The following is a 19,707-nucleotide window of genomic DNA, read 5'->3' as shown; positions in this document are numbered from 1 at the left end:
TGGCAGGAGGGTCAGGAAGTGAATTTTGTGCTCAGCGGCTGACGACGGGCAGATCAATACCAGCTGATGTTTATCACTGAGTGTGAATCTCAACCATTTGCAAACCAGGACATAACGATTCCTGCAAACTTCAAATGTTCTGGCTCAGAGCTGCTGCTGCTGCCGCGAAGATGCAGACACTGTTGTTTTTTCACAGCCGTCATTTTACCTGAACGTGTGTCTGACCCACTCTGCTCCGTTGTTACCTAATATGGACATGTTTGCTCGGCAGGGATGTTGAGATTCAGTTCATTAGAAGTGGTCACTGGAGATTCAACATGGCCGACGGTGCAGGTGTAATTTCATCACATTCCTTCTCTTTATTTGGTCAAGTTATGAACCATTAAAGCAGCAGCTGAACTCTGCCATCAACCTGAATTAGGTGTGAGACCGGGGAGCGTTTGGAGATCAGTATTTCCTTCACGGTGAAGCTGCCGTCACAGTCTCAGTGGTCATGAGCTCATCACAGAGAGCTGCTGGCGTCAGACCCCGGGGGGCGAGCTGCAGAGAAATAGAAGCAGATGAGGTTTGTAGCGCAGGTTTGGTCGGAGCTCGATACGTTCATCACTTCCTCTACAGTCAATTTGGTTTCCCGCCTGGGGACTGAGGTTCCTCGTTGGGGGGGGGGGTTTGGCTGCAGCTAAAGCTGCAGGGGACTGTAAGGGAAGTCGCTCTGATACAACAGCATGTTGTCATCTGCTTTACGCTGCGTTCACTGTCTCCAGAGGGCCCTCCTGCTGAGGAAGACACACACCCACACACACACACACACACACACACACACACACAAACAGTCCCAGAAAGATGAATTTTGGTAGATAACAGATGAAATACTTTGGCAAAATGTGGATAGTGAATGTATCAGGAGAAATTCATAACGTTTCCTCTGCAAGTCGATATAAAATAAATGTCGTCTGAGCAGCGTGACGTTGGCTATCATTTCCAGGGGAGAAGTGAAGATGAGGTGAAGTTACAATAAATCCAACAAAATAAAAACTCTGAAATCAACATATTTCATATTAAATTAACTGCTTCTAACAACATTGCCTCAGAGCCGCCATCAGGACCAAGATCAGACGACGTCATGAAGGGAAGATGTCACAGTATTGATGATCAAAACTGACGTAAATCCAATTCTGCTCTGTTGAGATTAGGAGAATCTCCTCCAAGCATCAAAAGTATTTTACTTGCTAAAACTCACAGACATTAAAAGCCCTGAAGGAGCAGGTGATGTAAATATCTGTAGAAACTCACAGCCTGTTCTTGTGCTTTAATAATGAGTTACAGTCTGATGATGATGTTGAGGCGGCAGCGGCAGCGGAGACGGAGATGCCGCTCGCTCCAGCTCAGCGGGCCGGCTCCTTGCCGTCGACTTCTCGCTCTGATTAGACCAAAGAGGAGCTACCAAAAAAAAAAAAAGATAGAAGAAGAAAAGTGTAATTGAAAGGTTGAGGACTTAATAAAGAAGCTGACAGACGTGTCACTCCTCTCACACAAGTGAAAAATCTAATTAGAGGTTGAGAGTGAAGCAGGAACATTAGGGATCCAGACCCAATTATCTGCGTCAGGCCTCTAATAAAGACACGCAAAACAAGCGCTCGTTATGAAGACGTTACCTCCTGCGGCGAGAGGCAGCTCGTTACAGACTGTCGCAGAGGAAAGAGAGGGAAGGTTGATCCTTCAGAAGATGTGACGAGGTCGAGGCGAGATTCCCTCTGAAAACAGCATCACGTGCTTTTCATCAAATGTTCCACAGAAGCTTCAGTCTGGTCCTGAATCACTTCCTCCTCCCTGCCTGTGTGTGGTGATCGATGGTGGCGGGAGGCTTTTGTTGTGGCGGCCTCTGTGTACTGTGACCCTTCCTGCTGTTTGGTGAAGACTCACAGAGGCGGGAACTTAACGATCTGTTCTGCTGCTTTGAAGACGTCTCTTCTCTTGCATTGATGCTGAGGAAGCTCACAGTGAAGTCGGCTGGGGGCCGGTGTGAGTCACACAGAGTTAATCAACATTTAATTCTTCTGCTCCAAACTGGGACTGCGCTCGGCAATAACTACAAACTAGAACCACCTCCTGGTGGTCGTATCCCTCCGCCACTCCGACTAGTTCCAGGTCACTTCCTGTTTATCCAGAGTCAGAGAAAATATGAACCATGTGTGTGAAACTCTGTCATAATTGCTGTGAAGTCTTGAGTAATGGCTAAAAAGTGTTTTGTGACCTTTGACCTTTGACCACCAAAGTCTAATCAGTTCGTCCTTGAGTCCTAGTGAGTGTTTTTGCCAAATGTGAGGAAGTTCCTTCGAGGCGTTCCTGAGGTATTGCATTCAAAAGGCCAAAACTAAATTTTGTGAGGTCACGTGATCTTGACCTTTGACCTTTGGCCACCAAAATCAAACTACTTCATCCGTGAGTCCTAGTGAATGTTTGTGCCAAATGTTTCAGGAAGTTCTGTTCATGCATTACTGAGATATCGTGTCCATGAGAATGAGACTTTGGACGGACAACCTGAAAACAAAATGGCCGCGGAAGAATTAAAGTAACACATTCCCAAATCAAGTTTAATGGTTTGAGTGTAAATGAAAAATGGAAACAGAAGGTTCAGAAGTGGAGAATAATGCTGCTTTGAAGTGACTGTGGAGAAACTGAAGCGCTCTCCTGCATGAAGAGGCTGGTATGAACAGAGTGAGACTCTCAGGCCGAGCTTTCAGACCCCTCTGACTGAGGGCAGATATTCTTTTCTTATCTGTATCTAAACTGTATTCTGGCCTGAGCGCTGATGGCTCTGATCCAGGTGTGTCAGCAGAAGAGCATCATCACCACTTCCTGTTTTGTAAAGTACAGTTACACTGCAACGATGCTGAGTCCCACTGTCGTTTATCTCTCCCTCTGGGAATATTCAGTCTGACACTTTAGAGCCCTCAACTGCACTCACACTGGTTTATGGAAAATACCTCACCAATACCTAACTGAGAACTCATGTAATAATGTGGTAATAAACAGCGAGTGCTGATGAGTCACAGCGTCAGCCTGTTGTCAGGTGTCATGGCCGCTCTCATCCCATCACAGTTCAGCCTCCAGCCTCCTTCTGTTTCCAGGACGAATGTATTTGATTGAACGTGAGTGTTCTGCTCGAGGAGAGTGGAGGAGTGTTTCTCCTTCACCTGAATAGAAACCACAGTGTGTGTGTGAGAGTGTGTGTGTGTGTGTGTGTGTGTGTGTGTATGTGTGTATGTGTGTGTTTGTGTGTTTTGAGTCAATACTTCTCAGGTACTTGGCGTTTCATCGAGCTGCTTTAATGATATTTTTTCTTCCAATCATCATCATTAGGAATGTAACGAGGATCACGACTCATTTATATCGATCGCCACAACAGCACAAGACCAGAAGAGTCTGGAAGGTTAGGAGTGATGTTCCTCGTGACCTTTACTTTGGCGAGACAAAGCAAAGACTGTTTCCTCTCTCTGTTGGCAGTCTACAGCAGAGACGAAATCACCAAACTCTCCAGATGATCTTACGACGCCGGCAGCATCACACAAGATAGGTCCTAAAGGTGGACTCAGGTCCGGTCTGAAGTTCTCAGGTCCGGTCTGAAGGACTCAGGTCCGGTCTGAAGGACTCAGGTCCGGTCTGAAGGACTCAGGTCCGGTCTGAAGGTGGACTCAGGAAAATATAAAAATCTCAAACTCCTACAAACTCGGGGAGATAAAAGCAGCTAGTGTGTATTTTTATATTATATTTTATATTTTCTTTTCACTTGTTGTTCCGCTGAATTTCACTGATGCAACTGAAAAGAAAGGACAAAGTAAAAGCATGTGGAGAGAATCACTGAGTCTGACAGGACTGTGATGAGGAATCAGATGCTGCAGTAAAGGCCATCTCATGATGACGTTGTTCTTTGGGTGGTTTTTAATCATCATGAATTTCAGATGATTTGCTGGTTTATGGAGTTTCATCAGACTTTCCTCTGAGGCCCAGAGAGTCGGGGACCGGCTCTGTCACTCGTCATAAATCCAGCATTCGGCTCCTGATTGTGATTCAACCCTGGAGGATCATTTTCACTCCGTCTCTGCTCTGTTTTTTTTTAAACTAAGAACAGTTGCTTTGTCTTTTACGTGTTTAAAAAGTCAGACATCTGATTCCAGTCGCTCTGATTCCTCCGGCTGTGACGACACTGAACCATCTTGATCTCCTGACGCCGCCGGAGCTTAAAGCACAGCGGCGAGATTCACCGAGATCAAAGAGCGAAGACGCACCAGCTACAAAAAGGAGATTAAGAAGATAATTACTTTTCCTCGCATCCTATTTCCTGTGTGACCTTTGCTTCTCGTCTCCTTCGCTCCTCGTACGAAGGTCGGATTTATTCTTCGATTTTTACACGACAGGGAGGATATGAAGACGTGGTCAGATGTGAGGATTAATGAGAGACAGAAAGTTAATGACAGTAGAAAGTTTATGTCTTTAGGTTTTTCCTGCACTTTGTGGATGACGTTAATCTCGTCTCTACTTTCTGCAGATCTGATGTTTTTTAAGAGTGAAACAAAAACGCTTTCATCTGTGAGCTGTCACACTGTCTGTGGAAAGTACAGTGAGGAATGGAGGCTGGTCGCCTTTCATCTCAGCACATCTGTGCGAGTCAGGAAGTGTGCCGGGGTCAGAGGTCAGGGGTGGTCCGCTCTGTTCCAGCTTCCTCCTGTAGGACGACGTCTATGCTCTTCCTGGTTTTTAGGGTCGTGTCTGCACTTTGACCTCTGATCCACAGTCGACCTGACGCAGCAGCAAACTAACGACTCGCCTGTCACATCATCGTGTCGACACCCCCACCCCCCCCCCAGCCCTTTGCCTTTCAACCAGCTCCAGTTCTGCCGGTTCTGGTGGGTTGTTCCTGCACCTCGGAGAACCTGCCTCAGTTCTTCAGGCTCTTCATGTGATCCAGACTGACCCAGGATGCTGAGACCAGGTCTCTGTGGGGACCAGACCACCTGCTGGAGGAGTCCTGGTTCTTCTGGTCTCTGAAGACAGTTCTTCTTGACTCTGGTTGTGTGTTTGGACTCGTCCTGCTGCAGGATGAATCTGGACCAATCAGACGCCTCCTGATGAGACTGACAATGGAGAAGAATCTAAACATCTAAAAGGCCTAAAACCTTTACGCGTCATGTGCATCATATCATGTATGAAGCCTAAAGCCCAAAGCTGACAGGTTCTAAAGTAACAAGTCAGCGTCCTCCACGTAGAACACACAGGAACACAGGAACAAGGAACACGTTAGGTAGCAAGCAGTATAAACATGTTTCACTTTTACATGAAGAAGACAAACTGATGACAAACACAAACATGGTTTTAATCTGCTGTGTTTATTCTGTTGCTAAATAAAGAACATTAAAACAATCCAGAGAAAAAAGGGAAAATGAAAGAAAGAAATAATAATGTAAGTCTTGTCAGACTAAACTGTGACAGAGCAGCTTCCTCACTGTGGAAGTTCCATCATGAATCCCACTAAAACGATCTGTGTATTTTATATTTGCAGTAGTGTGTTGTGTTAGCTGCCGGACTGGGGACGTAAATGAGCATTGTTTATTTTGTACTAATGTTCATTATCATCATTGTCCCGATCAAATACACAAATAAAATAAATAGAAAATAAAAAGTGGTATGCAGCTAATGGTAAGCTCCTGGTTCTTGGACGTGTCTGTCGAGCGTCTCTCTCTCTGCAGCTCCTGTTAGATGAGCAATAAAATACAATATAATCATTGTTAGAATTAATAGAATAAATTGATAATGAAATAAAGAAAAAAAAGCAATAAAATGATATACATATATGCATACACCTACACACATATACATATGCAAATATACGCATACATAATGTCACTAATCTCCTGATGTTTTCACCCCACCCCAGCTTCCCTGTGATCGCTCCCAGTTGCCATGGTGATGTAACAGGCGCCTGTGTAATTATGTATTTACAGTTTTGCTCGTGAGACGAAGTGACATTACAGCTGCACTGTGAATGATTCAGTCATTAGTCAGGTCAGCACAGAGTCACCGCTCAGAGGGCAGCAACGTGACCTTTAACCTCCAGGTGTGTGTGTGTGGAGCTGTGCAGTAGAACATATGAATAATATGAAGAGGGAACCTTCTCTGAGTGAATAGTGTGAGTAAAGAAATAAGAATGGGAGAGGAGCAGAGTATTTTTAGATCAGTGTTTTTTGGCGGTCGCTCACAGAGGAGCGTTTAAAGTGCAGCGCTTCGATTCCACCGGCCCGTTGAACTCCTCGCAAGACCGGAATCGGAGGAAAGCTTTTAGCCCTGCGTGGTTTCTGTGGTTTCACCGTTCACTTCCTGCTCAGAGGTTATTAAAGCCTGAAACAATAGAGGCGGTGGGACAGGAACAGCAGGCCGGAGGAATGTCATCACGCCTCTGGAGACTTCCTGAGGCTCCGACATCGAGACTCAGATCTGAGAGGAAGCCAATAAAGTCTGGATGCTCAGCATCCAAGAAGCACAGCGGAGTGTGTGTTGATACACAAACACTGAAACTATCTGCGTTACTGAGACTGATTTCTAACACACACTGACCTTCACTCACTCCCCACTAAATGTGTTTAATGATATTTTTAACTGTAGAATCTGTGCACACTTTAAAGATTGAATTGAACTGGGTGAGGTGCAGGTTTAGAGGCATGAGGATGGACACACACACACACACACACACACACACACACACACACACACAGAGGCAAAAATACAGTTACATGGTTAAAAATGTAATAATACCTGACGGTGAATCTAGGAGGGAAAAGATGAGTTTTGACTCCCCCCCCCCAAGAAACAAGAACCAGATCTAAAACTACAGAAGCGGATTAATCTGTAAGACAAAATGTATTAAATGAACAGAACCTAGGTTTGCAAAAATGATTCTTTATATCATTTTAAAAATACGAATGATTTAATCTCTTTACCAGTAAAACGCACAGACAGTTCATCTTTGTACAAACCATACTACTGATTTTTGGTTTCTATTCATTTCTGTCTGAAATAAAAATCTTAGTTGAGTAGTGCCATCCATCACACTAAACACAGCCTGCACCATATTAGAATGAACTATTTGGGGTGTTTTGCCTTTATTTGTTAATGGACAGTAGAAATGTGACACAGGGTTGGGAACAAAGGTTAATCCCTTGAGACAAAGACAAGCTCAAAGTCTTAACAATAATTTTGTTAAAACAGTTTAGTGTAATTAATTTCTACTGTAGCTGCAAAACATCAAATAGTGTTTTACTAAAAATTCAGTGAATGTGTCAAACTGAGAAAAATGTAAAAATACAGTCTGAATGAAGTCACCTGAATGTAACCTGAAAGGACAGCAGGAGGTTTGCGCATGCTCATTGAGATAAATTAGGATATTGCATTATACGCATGCGCAGACGATTGTGGGTACTAACTTCCGCGTTAACTGTTAAGAGACAGCAGTAGCATATAAATGAGCATATGATACTGATTTATTGTGAGATCTGCAGTAAGTTTGAGGCAGAATATTGTTTCAGAAGTTGCGCAGCTCCTTTCAGGAATAGATCGGTACGTAGGTTGGGTGCGTAGCGGGAGAGACAGAGATGCCGGCGACTGACGCAGAGAGTTAGCTAGCTAGTTAGCAGTATAGCTGTGGACGTACAGTGGGGTGTATGTTGATTTTAGGCTGTTTGTCAGTAAATAAATGTTACGACTCCTCAAGACCCAAGTTCCCGCGTCTCCCCTGAGCTTCCCAGCTCCAGTCCAGACAATGAGCCAGGAAAGATTAACAACACTGAGGCAGGTAAATGCAGGATTCTGGCCCCGCTTGTCTACCAGGAAAAGTCACCACACACTGAACTTTTTGGGTTATTTTTTTCTTTATTTGGAAATAAACAGTAGAAAAGGAGGTCCCATCTAAAATCCCTCGTGACCAAAACGCCCCAAGTCTGCGCTAATTTTTATTATAACTACTTCATCATCATAAGGTAACACAGTCTAGTTTAATTAATCTCCACTTAAACTGCAGTACCACAAGAATAACTGTGGAAACTAATCTTACATTTAAAATCACGGACAGATCATTTTTCAGTCAAAGCTCAAAGATTGTTTTTCAACTGAGAAAAATAAAAAATAGTCTGAAAAAAGCTCCTGAGTAACCTGAATGTTAGCCGAGTGCAACCTGAGTGTTAGTGGAATGTTAGCTGAATGTTAGCCGAGTGCAACCTGAGTGTTAGCTGAATATTAGCCGAGTGTTAGCTGAATGTTAGCTGAATATTAGCCGAGTGTTAGCTGAATGTTACCTGAATGTTAGCCGAGTGCAACCTGAGTGTTAGCTGAATATTAGCGGAATGTTAGCTGAATGTTAGCTTAGCGTTATGGATTTTTCTCAGCGTAACTACTGAGGTGAACAGCTGATGCTCTTAGAGAAGAACACAACACACACACTCGTCTGTGATAAATCCCATTGATCTCCCACCGACAGATGAGTCAGTGCGCCCAGCGGTGGTGGAGGTGGCAGCTGTCTGAGTCACCGTGGGTGGCTTGTATAGACCACAGTGCAGGGTCACCACCTCCACCTTATTGATTATTGTTTCCTCTTCTCACCTTACTGATACTGAAGCTTTCCCAAGCTCACTGAGGACTCATGTCACAGCAGAGGAATCAGAAAATTAAAGCAGCGACACAAATATTTGCTCCTGATTTGCTCTGATTGTAGACACGACAGCTTGAAAGCCGCCATACTGCTGCTCTGGGTTGAGGTGTGAGTGAGGAGTTTGCCAATCTGTCGGTTTAACAGGTTCAGAAAAAGGAAAACGGCTTGGTGGAAAGCTTCTCACAAGTTGAATTTATTCTTCACTCAGTCAGTCAGTCTTTTTTTTGCAGCTTTGTGTTTTAGGTGTCATGTAAAACGTCATGTTAGGAGAGTGACACTTTGTTTTTGTTGTGTCTTCTCTGTGCTCCACGTTAGATCTGCACTCACTCATTAAAGAGGTTACTCTTAGTTTTACCCAGACGTCAAATCTTGTCACAGTATTGTGAAGTGCTTTGTTGTGCTGTGTCAAAGCTTGTGTCAGATGACAACTGAAAATTAAAGCTGAATGATTATCAGAGCAGTTAGCTCTGTCCCAAATTCATGCAACATTCTATACTTTATATACTACAAACCCATCACTGCAGTACTGCTTTATCTGCAGCGTTTACTTATATTTGAACTTATTTTTTCTCACTATTCATTTGAATATTTCCTTTCACTGTGGAAAATAAAGTCCATGGACATCACACTCAAAAATCAGCTGAGTAGTATTTACTGTGTATTCTACAGACTTCTCCTTTCACTTCAGTGACCTCTGACCTCCAGATGTTTTGAGCCAGTTCAAGTGTTGAAACAGCTGCAGTGACCAGTCCGCTAAAACATAAACTGTGAAGTTATAAGATGAATGAGTTTAAATGTCATCACTAACCACTACAGTGTCTTCCTGACCTGACTGACTCCGGCCTCCTGCGTCTCTTCTGTCACAGTGCTGTTTGTCTGCTGCTCCCCTGACGTCTTCAGGAAGCTGATGGTTCAGTTCCGGCAGGCCGATCTTCCTCACGAGCAGTACGTCTTCTTCTACATCGACGTGTTCGGAGACAGCCTGAACTCCAAGAACAGACAGCCGTGGGCGCGTGGAGACGAGGATGACGCCATCGCTAAGGAGGCCTTCCAGGTACGGCGTTTATCTCCAAACACACTCTTTGACTCTGGACGCTGTTTCCATCCCGCCTTGTTTAAAGGAATAGTTCAACATTTCAACATTTCATGTTTCACATTTCCAGCTTTAGAGACGCTGCTAGGTGGATTTTTGATCAGAGCCACACTAGCTGTTTCCCTCTGCTTCCAGTCTTTATGCCAAACTAATCTAAGCTAACCACCTCCAACTCCAACTTCATATTATTGCACAATCATGAGGTTGATATCCATCTTCTCATCTCGCTCTCAACAAGAAAAATAAACAGATATTTAAGGTCTAAACCGGTCTGAACCAGGTCCAGATCAGGAAGCTCTCACGTGAGTCGTATGTTCTGTTCTAAAGACGCTGACTGCATTTATATAATAATGATAATAATAATAAACTTGTTTAAAGGATCATTTACAGCACTTTTCTAGTCTTAACACTACAGGTCACATTTTTCATTAGTTCTATATTATCAGAAATTGTCTGCAGACGTCCTCCAGCAGTCTCTCCTCTGCAGCGTCTGTGTGATGTCGTTTCTTCCTTTTGTTGGTCTGAAACTGAACATGAGCTCGATGTGACGCACAGACTTTAACTGCTTAAACATTCATTCATTTCATTTTATCACTGATTGTGTAACAGCAGATATTTTTTCATCCATCACATTGTCCCACCACTGATCTCCGTCTTATTCTAAATCACAGCGAGTGTGAACTCTGTTATAACCAGTACTGTGTGTTGCTAAACACACAGTACCCCCAAACTCCTCCTCCCACCTGTCAGCTCTGTAGCATCTGAGAGTCTGACGTCAGCCGGTTACAGAACCTGATTTCCCAGACCCCTCTCCTCCTTCATCTCCATCTCTTTTATACTCAAAATTGGCTTTATTCTTTACTGACCCTTCTATACACACACATACACACACACATACACACACACACACACACACACACACACACACACACACACACACACACACACACACAGAATCCGCTCCCCAGAGAAATTATTGTCTGCTTCTGTTTTTCTGAGGTGTTAAAGATCCGTGTCGAGCAGATGACAAATTGTATTTGTTTTCCTCCTCCTCCTCTCCGTCTTTCTTTCTTTCTCTTTTTGTTATGAGGACTTTAATTTTCTCCCTGCAGCTGCACAGAGAGCGACAGGAAAACACTTCACACACATTCAGAACTATCACAGCAGATTTTTATAGACATGTTTCTTGAGGTGACACCAAACTGACTCGAGGTTCAGAGGTAAATCAGAAATCATCACGACTCAACACTCGACGGTGCAATGACTCAAAACTCTTCAAATCTCACTCTGTGATAAAATGCAGTGTCCTCATATTTAGACTAACTCAATAGTTAGCTGCAGCAGGTGGAGGCGAGTGAGAGTGCAGCCAGGTGAAGCGCCGCCCGTCTGGGTAAACACAGATGTAATAAGTGGAAGGAGGGGCTGCGGCGCTGTGGCGTGGATGAGCGCTCACCGAGACCAAAGACAACAGAGGAGCTGCACTCACACAACATGAGAGTGTTTGGACAGGAAACAGCTGGTTCAGCTGCTTTCTCGCAGTTTGACTGATTCTCTCCAGACAAACTCGTTTTCATTCTAATTTTCCTTTTAATTATTTCAATTAACAGCTGACTCTGAGCTCGGCGATGAGACTGAAGGGAAATCAAACACTTCCAAACCGACTTCATTTAATTGACTGGTTCTCAGACTGCAGGGGGATCACTGACGCTCTCCAAATTCATCATGGATCCTTTTTTATTAATTAGCTGCTTCCTCATCAATGTTAATCATTGATACAAAATTGTGGTGTGAACTTTTTTCAGACTAAATTCAACTAAATGAAAAAGTTTAAAGGGAAGGATTCACTGGTGTTCAAGCATTTTCTTCTTTTAGTGTTGATCAATTTATAAAAAACATGATTTTGTTAATTAATGCTTCCAAAATAAGAGCGTTATCAAATTAGCACCTGGCTTCACTGCTTTTCTGTGCTGAACTGTTGATGACAGACATTCATCTTTCTGTCCACCACTCAAAGATTCTGTGAAGGAATACCGAGGGAATATAGATAATAATAATTACTTCAGTTAGTCATCAGTGCGGCAGGATATCACCGTGGTAACCACCTGACCCGACAGGTGAACAAACGAGCTGATGAAGCCTCATGGAAAAGAAAGACTAATACGTCTTAATCTTTTTCCCCTAGAGTTTGTTGTCATTCTTTCCACTGACAATACAAGACGAAAACAAGACAAAGTACAAGTTTTACCAAGATGAGTAAAGTGTAACGATCTGCCTCATTTCATTAAAAGAATAAAAAGGTCTAATAAAGTGATAATGTCACAGGAAAAAGACGGAGTCCACCTTCACCACTAGTGGTAGAAGTCGAGACGAATGCCGTGCTGTGATTGGTCAGTGTTCAGGGCCTCATATGACACAGTAACCATCTCAAAAATATTTATTTATTCATTTTATTTGTTTGGATCCTCATCAGCCACTAATGAGGTAGAGCTGCTGCTGCTGCGGTCCCACTCAAGTAAACATGACATCAATACAAAACCACGAAGAAGAAAATCACCTCAAATACAAACAACAGTAAAACTACGAACAACGATAATAACAACAACGGGTTCCACGCTTCATCTAAAGTAAACCTGAAACATTTGCTGCCGCTCTAAAAACAATGTTACCTCTAAAATACAGTGACTGAAGAATAAAATGAGGATAAAATAAATAACCTACAAGTTCCTCATAAGTGTTGTGTAAATGCAGATATGTATCTCTTCATCATCATCATCATCATCATCATCAGGCAAAAAGTTCTAGATTTATAATCAAACGGAGCATCAGGTTTGAGCTGATGATAATATCAACCACCTGCTTCAGAGCAACAAACACTTCCTGTTTCCCTTCCAAAGCACTTTTTCCTCTCATTTAACTCTGTTCATTTAATTCAACATTCATGATGAACAACATGTTAACTTGTTCAGAATGGAAAACTTACAGACTTACATTATATAAGTTTATAAAACCCAGGTTATTGTTTTGAAATCCTCCACTTCCTGTTTTCAGAGTGTGAAGATCCTGACGTACCGAGAGCCTCAGAACCGCGAGTACAGACAGTTCGTCAGCAACCTGAAGACGGACGCCAAGAAAATGTTCAACTACACCATCGGAGACACGCTGGTGAGAAGTGTGTGTGTGTGTGTGTGTGTGCGTGTGCGTGTGCGTGTGCGTGTGTGTGTGTGTGGTCTGGACGCACATTTAAAGGTGCCATGAGATGAATATATACTATATAATATCTGTGTTCCTTGGTGGACAAAGACAAATATGGTTCAATAAAAACAGAGGAAATTGGGTCATTAACAATAACGAACCTGATCATTTCAACAGGGGAAAATATCAACAATGTACAGATGAAAAAAAAAGACATTGTTATGCAAATGAGTAATTAGCACCGTGAGAGCAGCTGGACCGAGACGGCTCAGTGTAGAGAAGCTAATTCAGTCTGCTGATCTTATCCTATCACTGTCACACACACACACACACACACACACACACACACACATACACACACACACGCACACAGAGGCAGAGATGCTGCTAACTGCTGCTGATGTTATCACCTGGAGTAAAGACGACAGGCCGTAAAATAATAACAGCCCTTCACAATAAAACCCTGCAGAGGAGGTGAGACGCATCGTTCTCCATTGTTCACATTTTACTGTGTTAAACACAAAGAGCAGGTGGGAAATATTTAACAGCTGGATTCATCAGTGTGAGGGGTTGTGAAGTAAAAGTCACGGGACACTCACAGTGTTCGACATCACATCTTCAAGCAGCTCCATCACAGGTCCAGTCCTTTCATCAACCACATCAGCACAGACACTTTATTATTATTATTATTATTATTATTATTATTATTATTATTATTATTATTATTATGTTACATATAAACAACACTGTGTTCACCTGTGGTTTTTTCTACAGACAGCAGGTCTCTGAGTTCAGACATGTTTAAACCTCACAGCTCCTCTGATAGAGCCCTGACAGACGAGGTGTGTGTGTGTGTGTGTGTGTGTGTGTGTGTGTGTGTGTGTGTGTGTGTGTGTGTGCGTGCGTTCGTGCCTGCGTGCGTACGTGTGTGTGAAATGTCAAACACATTACTGACAGTTTAAAGTCTAAGCTTTGAAACAACACACAGAAACCAGGGGCCAGATGCGCCAATGAACATGTGCTCAGCTCACATATATACACAACAAAGCAGTCACCGAGCCCGCCATCCAAACCTTGCAGGACTTGGTTTCTCTGAGTGTTTTACCTGAAATATGTTATATTTTTATTGGATCACTCAAGAAACGGTCACCTTCCAGGATGACTCCTGCGTTTCTTTTTCCTTTTGATGGATTGAATCAGCAGGTTCCTCCTGTGTGTCGTCTCTGTGCTGCGTCCAAGCTGCTACATGTGAACTGCAGTCACTTCCCCTGATGCTGCGAGGCGTCCAAACGTATCAGGGGGCTGCAGTTTGTCCCTTATCAGCCACCATATGTGTGTGTGTTAAGTTGGCAGGTTGTCTGGCAGCTCTGTGAAGCCAGCTAATCAGCAGCAGACAGACAGCTGAGGGACACTAATGTAGTTCACACACACGCAAACGCACACACACACACACACACACACACACACACACACACACACACACACACACACACACACACACACACGTGGAGTAACAGCATACAACAAAAAGGAGAAAAGAAACGCAGATGGCTGTAAAGACAAAAAATGACATGATGTCACACTTTATGAGGCACTTTACTTTTATTGCCGACCTTTGACCTCTGTGCAGTGTGATATTCATCAGACGCTGTTTCTCGCCCTGAAAGAAGCCCTCTCTCCTTTATTTAGTTTTCCTCTTTGGAGAAAGTCATGAGAAGAATCTGTTTCTGGTTGTCGTGGTTTGTTTTCTGTGTTCTGGTGTTTTTCTGTCTCTCGTCCGTCTCTCCAGACCGTCCTCATGAAACCTATTCAGACGATCGACCAGCATGTCATTTCCAGCCGTTTATTTTTAAACCATTAACCGGAGCTTCATGCTGTTCTCTCACAGCTCCAGGCCGGAGAATATAGATCATTTAAGCTCTGAGTTTACCCAGTGTCGTCGGCCAGATAAAGACCCATCGCTGTGCTCAGGTCACGAGGTCAGATCTGAACTGCGGGGAACGTTGAGATTTTTGGGAATATCAGATCAGAAGGTTGATTTTCAATCCAAATCAATCAATCCTTTATCCTCTCTGAATCAAAGGCCCAGAGTACGTTCCTGCTGTTTATTCAAACTCTCCAGCAACACCCCGATCACCATCATTACAGGCGGCCGCTATCAGAGGAAAATCAACTCATGATTACGCATAATCCTCTCTAAGTGAAGCGCTCGGTTCTTCCAGTGTAACGGAGTGGCAGCAGTAGCAGCTGGTGACGATCCTCGTTTCAAATGCAATTAAAGTGCAATCAGTGAGTTTGAGGCTTTAACAGCAGCAGTCAACTGTGTTCACCACCAAGCAGGAAGTGGGAACCATGATGTTCTGTGTGTCTGTGTGTGTCTCTGTGTGTGTCTCTGTGTGTGTCTCTGTGTGTCTCTGTGTGTGTCTGTGTGTCTGTGTGTCTCTGTGTGTGTCTGTGTGTGTGTCTCTGTGTGTGTCTCTGTGTGTGTCTCTGTGTGTGTCTGTGTGTGTCTCTGTGTGTGTGTCTCTGTGTGTGTCTCTGTGTGTCTCTCTGTGTGTCTCTGTGTGTCTCTGTGTCTGTGTGTGTGTGTGTCTCTGTGTGTCTCTGTGTGTCTCTGTGTGTCTCTGTGTGTCTCTGTGTGTGTCTCTGTGTGTCTCTGTGTGTGTCTCTGTGTGTGTGTCTCTGTGTGTGTGTCTCTGTGTGTGTCTCTGTGTGTCTCTGTGTGTCTCTGTGTGTGTCTCTGTGTGTGTGTCTCTGTGTGTGTCTGTTTGTGTGTCTCTGTGTGTCTCTCTGTGTGTGTCTCTGTGTGTCTCTGTGTGTGTGTGTGTGTCTCTGTGTGTCTGTGTGTGTCTCTGTGTGTGTCTCTCTGTGTGTCTCTGTGTGTGTCTCTGTGTGTGTCTCTGTGTGTGTCTCTGTGTGTGTCTCTGTGTGTGTCTCTGTGTGTGTCTCTGTGTGTGTCTCTGTGTGTGTCTCTGTGTGTGTCTCTGTGTGTGTCTCTGTGTGTGTCTCTGTGTGTGTCTCTGTGTGTGTCTCTGTGTGTGTCTCTGTGTGTGTCTCTGTGTGTGTCTGTGTGTGTGTCTCTGTGTGTGTCTCTGTGTGTGTCTCTGTGTGTGTCTCTGTGTGTGTCTCTGTGTGTGTGTGCTCTTCTGATGATCAAGATCTTCAAAGGGAAAATGAGAGAAAATAAAAAAGTATGAGCTGCAGAGAAAGTGAATGAATGACAGAGAAAGAAGAATAAAGTGTGTTCTGTGTTCTGCTGTCTGTCTGCTAGATGAACATCATAGCCGGAGGTTTCTACGACGGTCTGATGCTCTACACCCACGCTCTGAATGAGAGCATGTCTGCGTCCGGCGGTCGACCTCCGGGCAAAGTCGTCACCAAGAGGATGTGGAATCGAACCTTTCACGGTCAGTGAAACGTTTTTACGTGATTTTTACGAAGCTGTGTGTCGTGTGGAAGTCCAGGTTGTTGTTTCTGGATTAGCTGCTGGACCGTGTCTTGAGTTTGTGTGAAAGGTGGTAACATAAAGTATGTAACTACGAGTTAGCAAGCTACGTAGCTTAGCTGCTAACCAGTCAATAATTTACTCCTGAATACAACTTTATTGATATAGTGTATCAGGTCTGTGATCAGGAGCAGCATGATACCATTATAATTATCTTTTTGAAATATGGATGTGTGTTTTATTGAGTCCTCCTCACCTCTGGAACCAGATGTTGGTCCTTGGGGTTTTGTAGAACGATAGTTTCCTCCGTGTTCTGTTGAGGTGGTTTCAGTAGATCTCCGGCGTGAATTCACAAAGTTCAAAAACTCTGTGAGCAAATCCACAGATTCCATTGAAATGAACAGATTTAGGTTTGATATTTTGCTGTTAATAAACGCCGGTGTGATCCGGTCTGAAGACCTGCAGGTGGTCGTCTGCTGGACTCTGAGGGTCAGCTGGAGGTTCTGGTTCCAAGGTGGTGACAGAAGCAGAAAGTAAAGGTTTAGCTCTCTGTTTGCTGGTTGTTCATGTCCCAGTGTCTCTGTGTGTCAGAGGGTAAATCCACCTGAACTCACATGGAGCTGGAAACTGTTCTTTGAGGTTTCACATCTGCTGCACATCTGGAAACAGCTCAGTCAGTGACATCACAGCTGGAGTTGTAGAGTCCCTGCTGTGAGACTGTTGGGTGTGAGAAAGCAGTGATGTGGATGTTGAACATCTGAAGTTTCATTTACTTTGTTTTTGGGTTTAATTTGGATTAAACCCAAAAACACAATCGTTTTTATTTATTTAAGTTTCTTCAGAGCAGCAGCCATTTTGTTTTCAGGTTGTCCGTCTGTCTCCTTCTCGTGGACACAACATCTCAGAAACACCTCGACGGAACTTCTTACAGTTTGGCACAAACATTCACTTGGACTCAAGGATGAACTGATCAGGATTTGTTGGCCAAAGGTCAAGGTCACTGTGATCTTACAAAACATAGTTTTGGCCTAGTGAACGTGATATCTCTGTAACGCCTTGAAGGAATCCCTTCACAATTTGGTAAAAACTTTCCCCTGGACTCAAGGACAAACTTAGATTTCAGATTCAGTGTGACTTAGAAAATGCTTTTTAACCATTACTCAAGACTTCACACAAATGGTTAATATTTTATATGACTCTAGTTTTTACTTTCACAATCTGCGTCTGTATTTAATAATAATGAATTCTCACATCAGAGTTTTTAGCATCACTTTAATATCTGACATTACTTTGACCCGAGGTTCTGAGGTCTCTGATAAATCTGGACCTTGAACCTCAGACCCGACCCTCTGGTGTCGTCGGCTTCTGTCCGTCTCATTGTGCAGTTACTTCCCCTCTGTGGAGCGCTTATCTTACAGCTCATATCTGTAACGCTGCACCCTCAACCTGATGCCAGTTTTCTTTGCAACCTTTCAAGAATGTACAGTATGTTCTACTCTGATATCAGCGCAGCAGGAAGTCAAAGCTCATTTGTCTGCAGCTGTTAAAAACACAGAGGCAGAGTAAGCCACAGCGGGAACCTGGTGATTCAAAGGCCGAACAACATGTAGATACAGTCAGGACCGAGGAGTCAGTGAAACGCTGCAGAGAGAAAGGTCGAATCTGAACTTTCCTTTTCAACCACATTCGTCCCACTGCTAAGCCAGAGGTTTTTTGGCCAGTAGCAGTGATTCTAGGCGTCACCTGTCTGAGCTGCTGTCGTGACAATCAGGATTTCTTTGTGTTGAAATATGAAATAAAGGAGCATTAAATAAATCTGTGAGTCACAGTAACAACTGATGTTTTTAATGGTTGTGCGTTGGTCTGGAGGTCTGTGTGCTGATGGGTTTTTGTGGTGTATAGTGTGCAGTGTTTTGAATGGTGAACTGAATGTACTGGTTTCTAACTGTAAAGGTGGACAGGTGAGTCGATCTGTTTTCATCTTCAACGTGACGGTGTTTAACATCCCCGACAACCTCCACGTCTCATTCAGACACTCGTTAGCAACCGAGACGTAAAAAAGCTTCAGGGCTGGAGTATTTACTGAAGTATTTTACATTGTAGAATAAAACGTGAAAATGTCTTGAGCTTGTGTTAAACACAGACCTGGGTTCAGTCATCTGACCAAAACCCCAGAGACTTCAGTCTGTTCGGGGACTGGTGCTGCTGGAACCAGTTCCTGTGAACGTCGGCTGGGTCTCAACATCAGCAACGAATGTGGAACGACACATCGAGTCGTAGCATCCGACCAGTCCTTTGAATTATACACACATAAAACATGTACTCCCATTGGTTTGTCTTGGCTTTTAGGAGTCATCTCTGTCAGTGATTGTGTTGTATTTCACAGTTATTCATGTAGTTTGTGAAGTGGCAGCGACTGAGGGCTGAGGATGGATGAGTAAGAGGAGGTTCATTTCCATCTGTGTCTAGCTCCTGTGAAGCGTTTATTCTGGGCTAAGACTGTATGTTTTATCTATCTGTTATCCCCCGATTCATAGTTTAGACTTTCTACAAACCCTGATCACATCTGTCCATTTATAAATTCAGCTAATTTGTATTCACACGAAAAAAAGCTAAATCCTCAAAATGCTTAAAAGAAAGTAGAAAGGCGGCGTCAAGAGAAAACAAAGACACAAAAGCAGAATATGGAGCCTCGGGTGGATGGAAGGAACAGACAGTATTGTCTGTCTGTTTATTTCTGTCACACAGTGTGAGTCCTGACTGATGTCACACAGAAATGTGTCATCATTACTTGTTCAGGTTGTTAATTAGACACCATGACTCCCATCAAGCTGAATGTCAAAAGTCGCCTCGATTCTAAAGCAGATCAGGAGATTCAGGACCAGAATCAGGTGTAATTCATTAACCACTGTTTGAACCCGGGGTGTTGTACTGTAGGTTTTGCTAATTGTCAAGAGCTTGAAGCTAAATTTGTGACAAAAACATGATATTTCACGTCTGATATCTGTAAGTTATTGTGATGAATAGTTTTTTTATTTAACTCAATTTCTTAAGTTTAGTCTTTGAGTTTTTCTTCATCATTACTTGTTCAGGTTGTTAATTAGACACCATGACTCCCATCAAGCTGAATGTCAAAAGTCGCCGGATTCTAAAGCAGATCAGGAGATTTCAGGACCAGAATAGGTGTAATTCATTAACCACTGTTTGAACCCGGGTGTTGTACTGTAGGTTTTTGCTAATTGTCAAGAGCTTGAAGCTAAATTTTGTGACAAAACATGA

The 19,707-nt window shown here is 43.4% G+C and overlaps 1 protein-coding gene across 3 annotated transcripts in view; it reads left to right on the top strand.

Moving 5' to 3' along the window:
• Positions 1-19,707, top strand: part of LOC111234078 (atrial natriuretic peptide receptor 1-like) — a 72,602-nt gene that overhangs the window by 23,605 nt on the left and 29,290 nt on the right. For 2 of the 3 annotated variants that reach the window (XM_022761993.1, XM_022761994.1), the window contains exons 3-5: positions 9,565-9,752; positions 12,840-12,953; positions 16,255-16,390. The exons of the other annotated variant lie outside the window; for it this stretch is intronic. In XM_022761993.1, the coding sequence (XP_022617714.1) occupies positions 9,565-9,752; positions 12,840-12,953; positions 16,255-16,390 (438 nt within the window). The remainder of the gene's footprint in view (positions 1-9,564; positions 9,753-12,839; positions 12,954-16,254; positions 16,391-19,707) is intronic. 3 annotated transcript variants of the gene reach the window in all.

Source organism: Seriola dumerili, unplaced genomic scaffold (genome assembly GCF_002260705.1).
Source record: "Seriola dumerili isolate Sdu_G_001 unplaced genomic scaffold, Sdu_1.0 BDQW01000435.1, whole genome shotgun sequence".
Classification (NCBI taxonomy): domain Eukaryota; kingdom Metazoa; phylum Chordata; class Actinopteri; order Carangiformes; family Carangidae; genus Seriola; species Seriola dumerili.
This window is presented reverse-complemented; position numbering and strand designations above follow the sequence as displayed.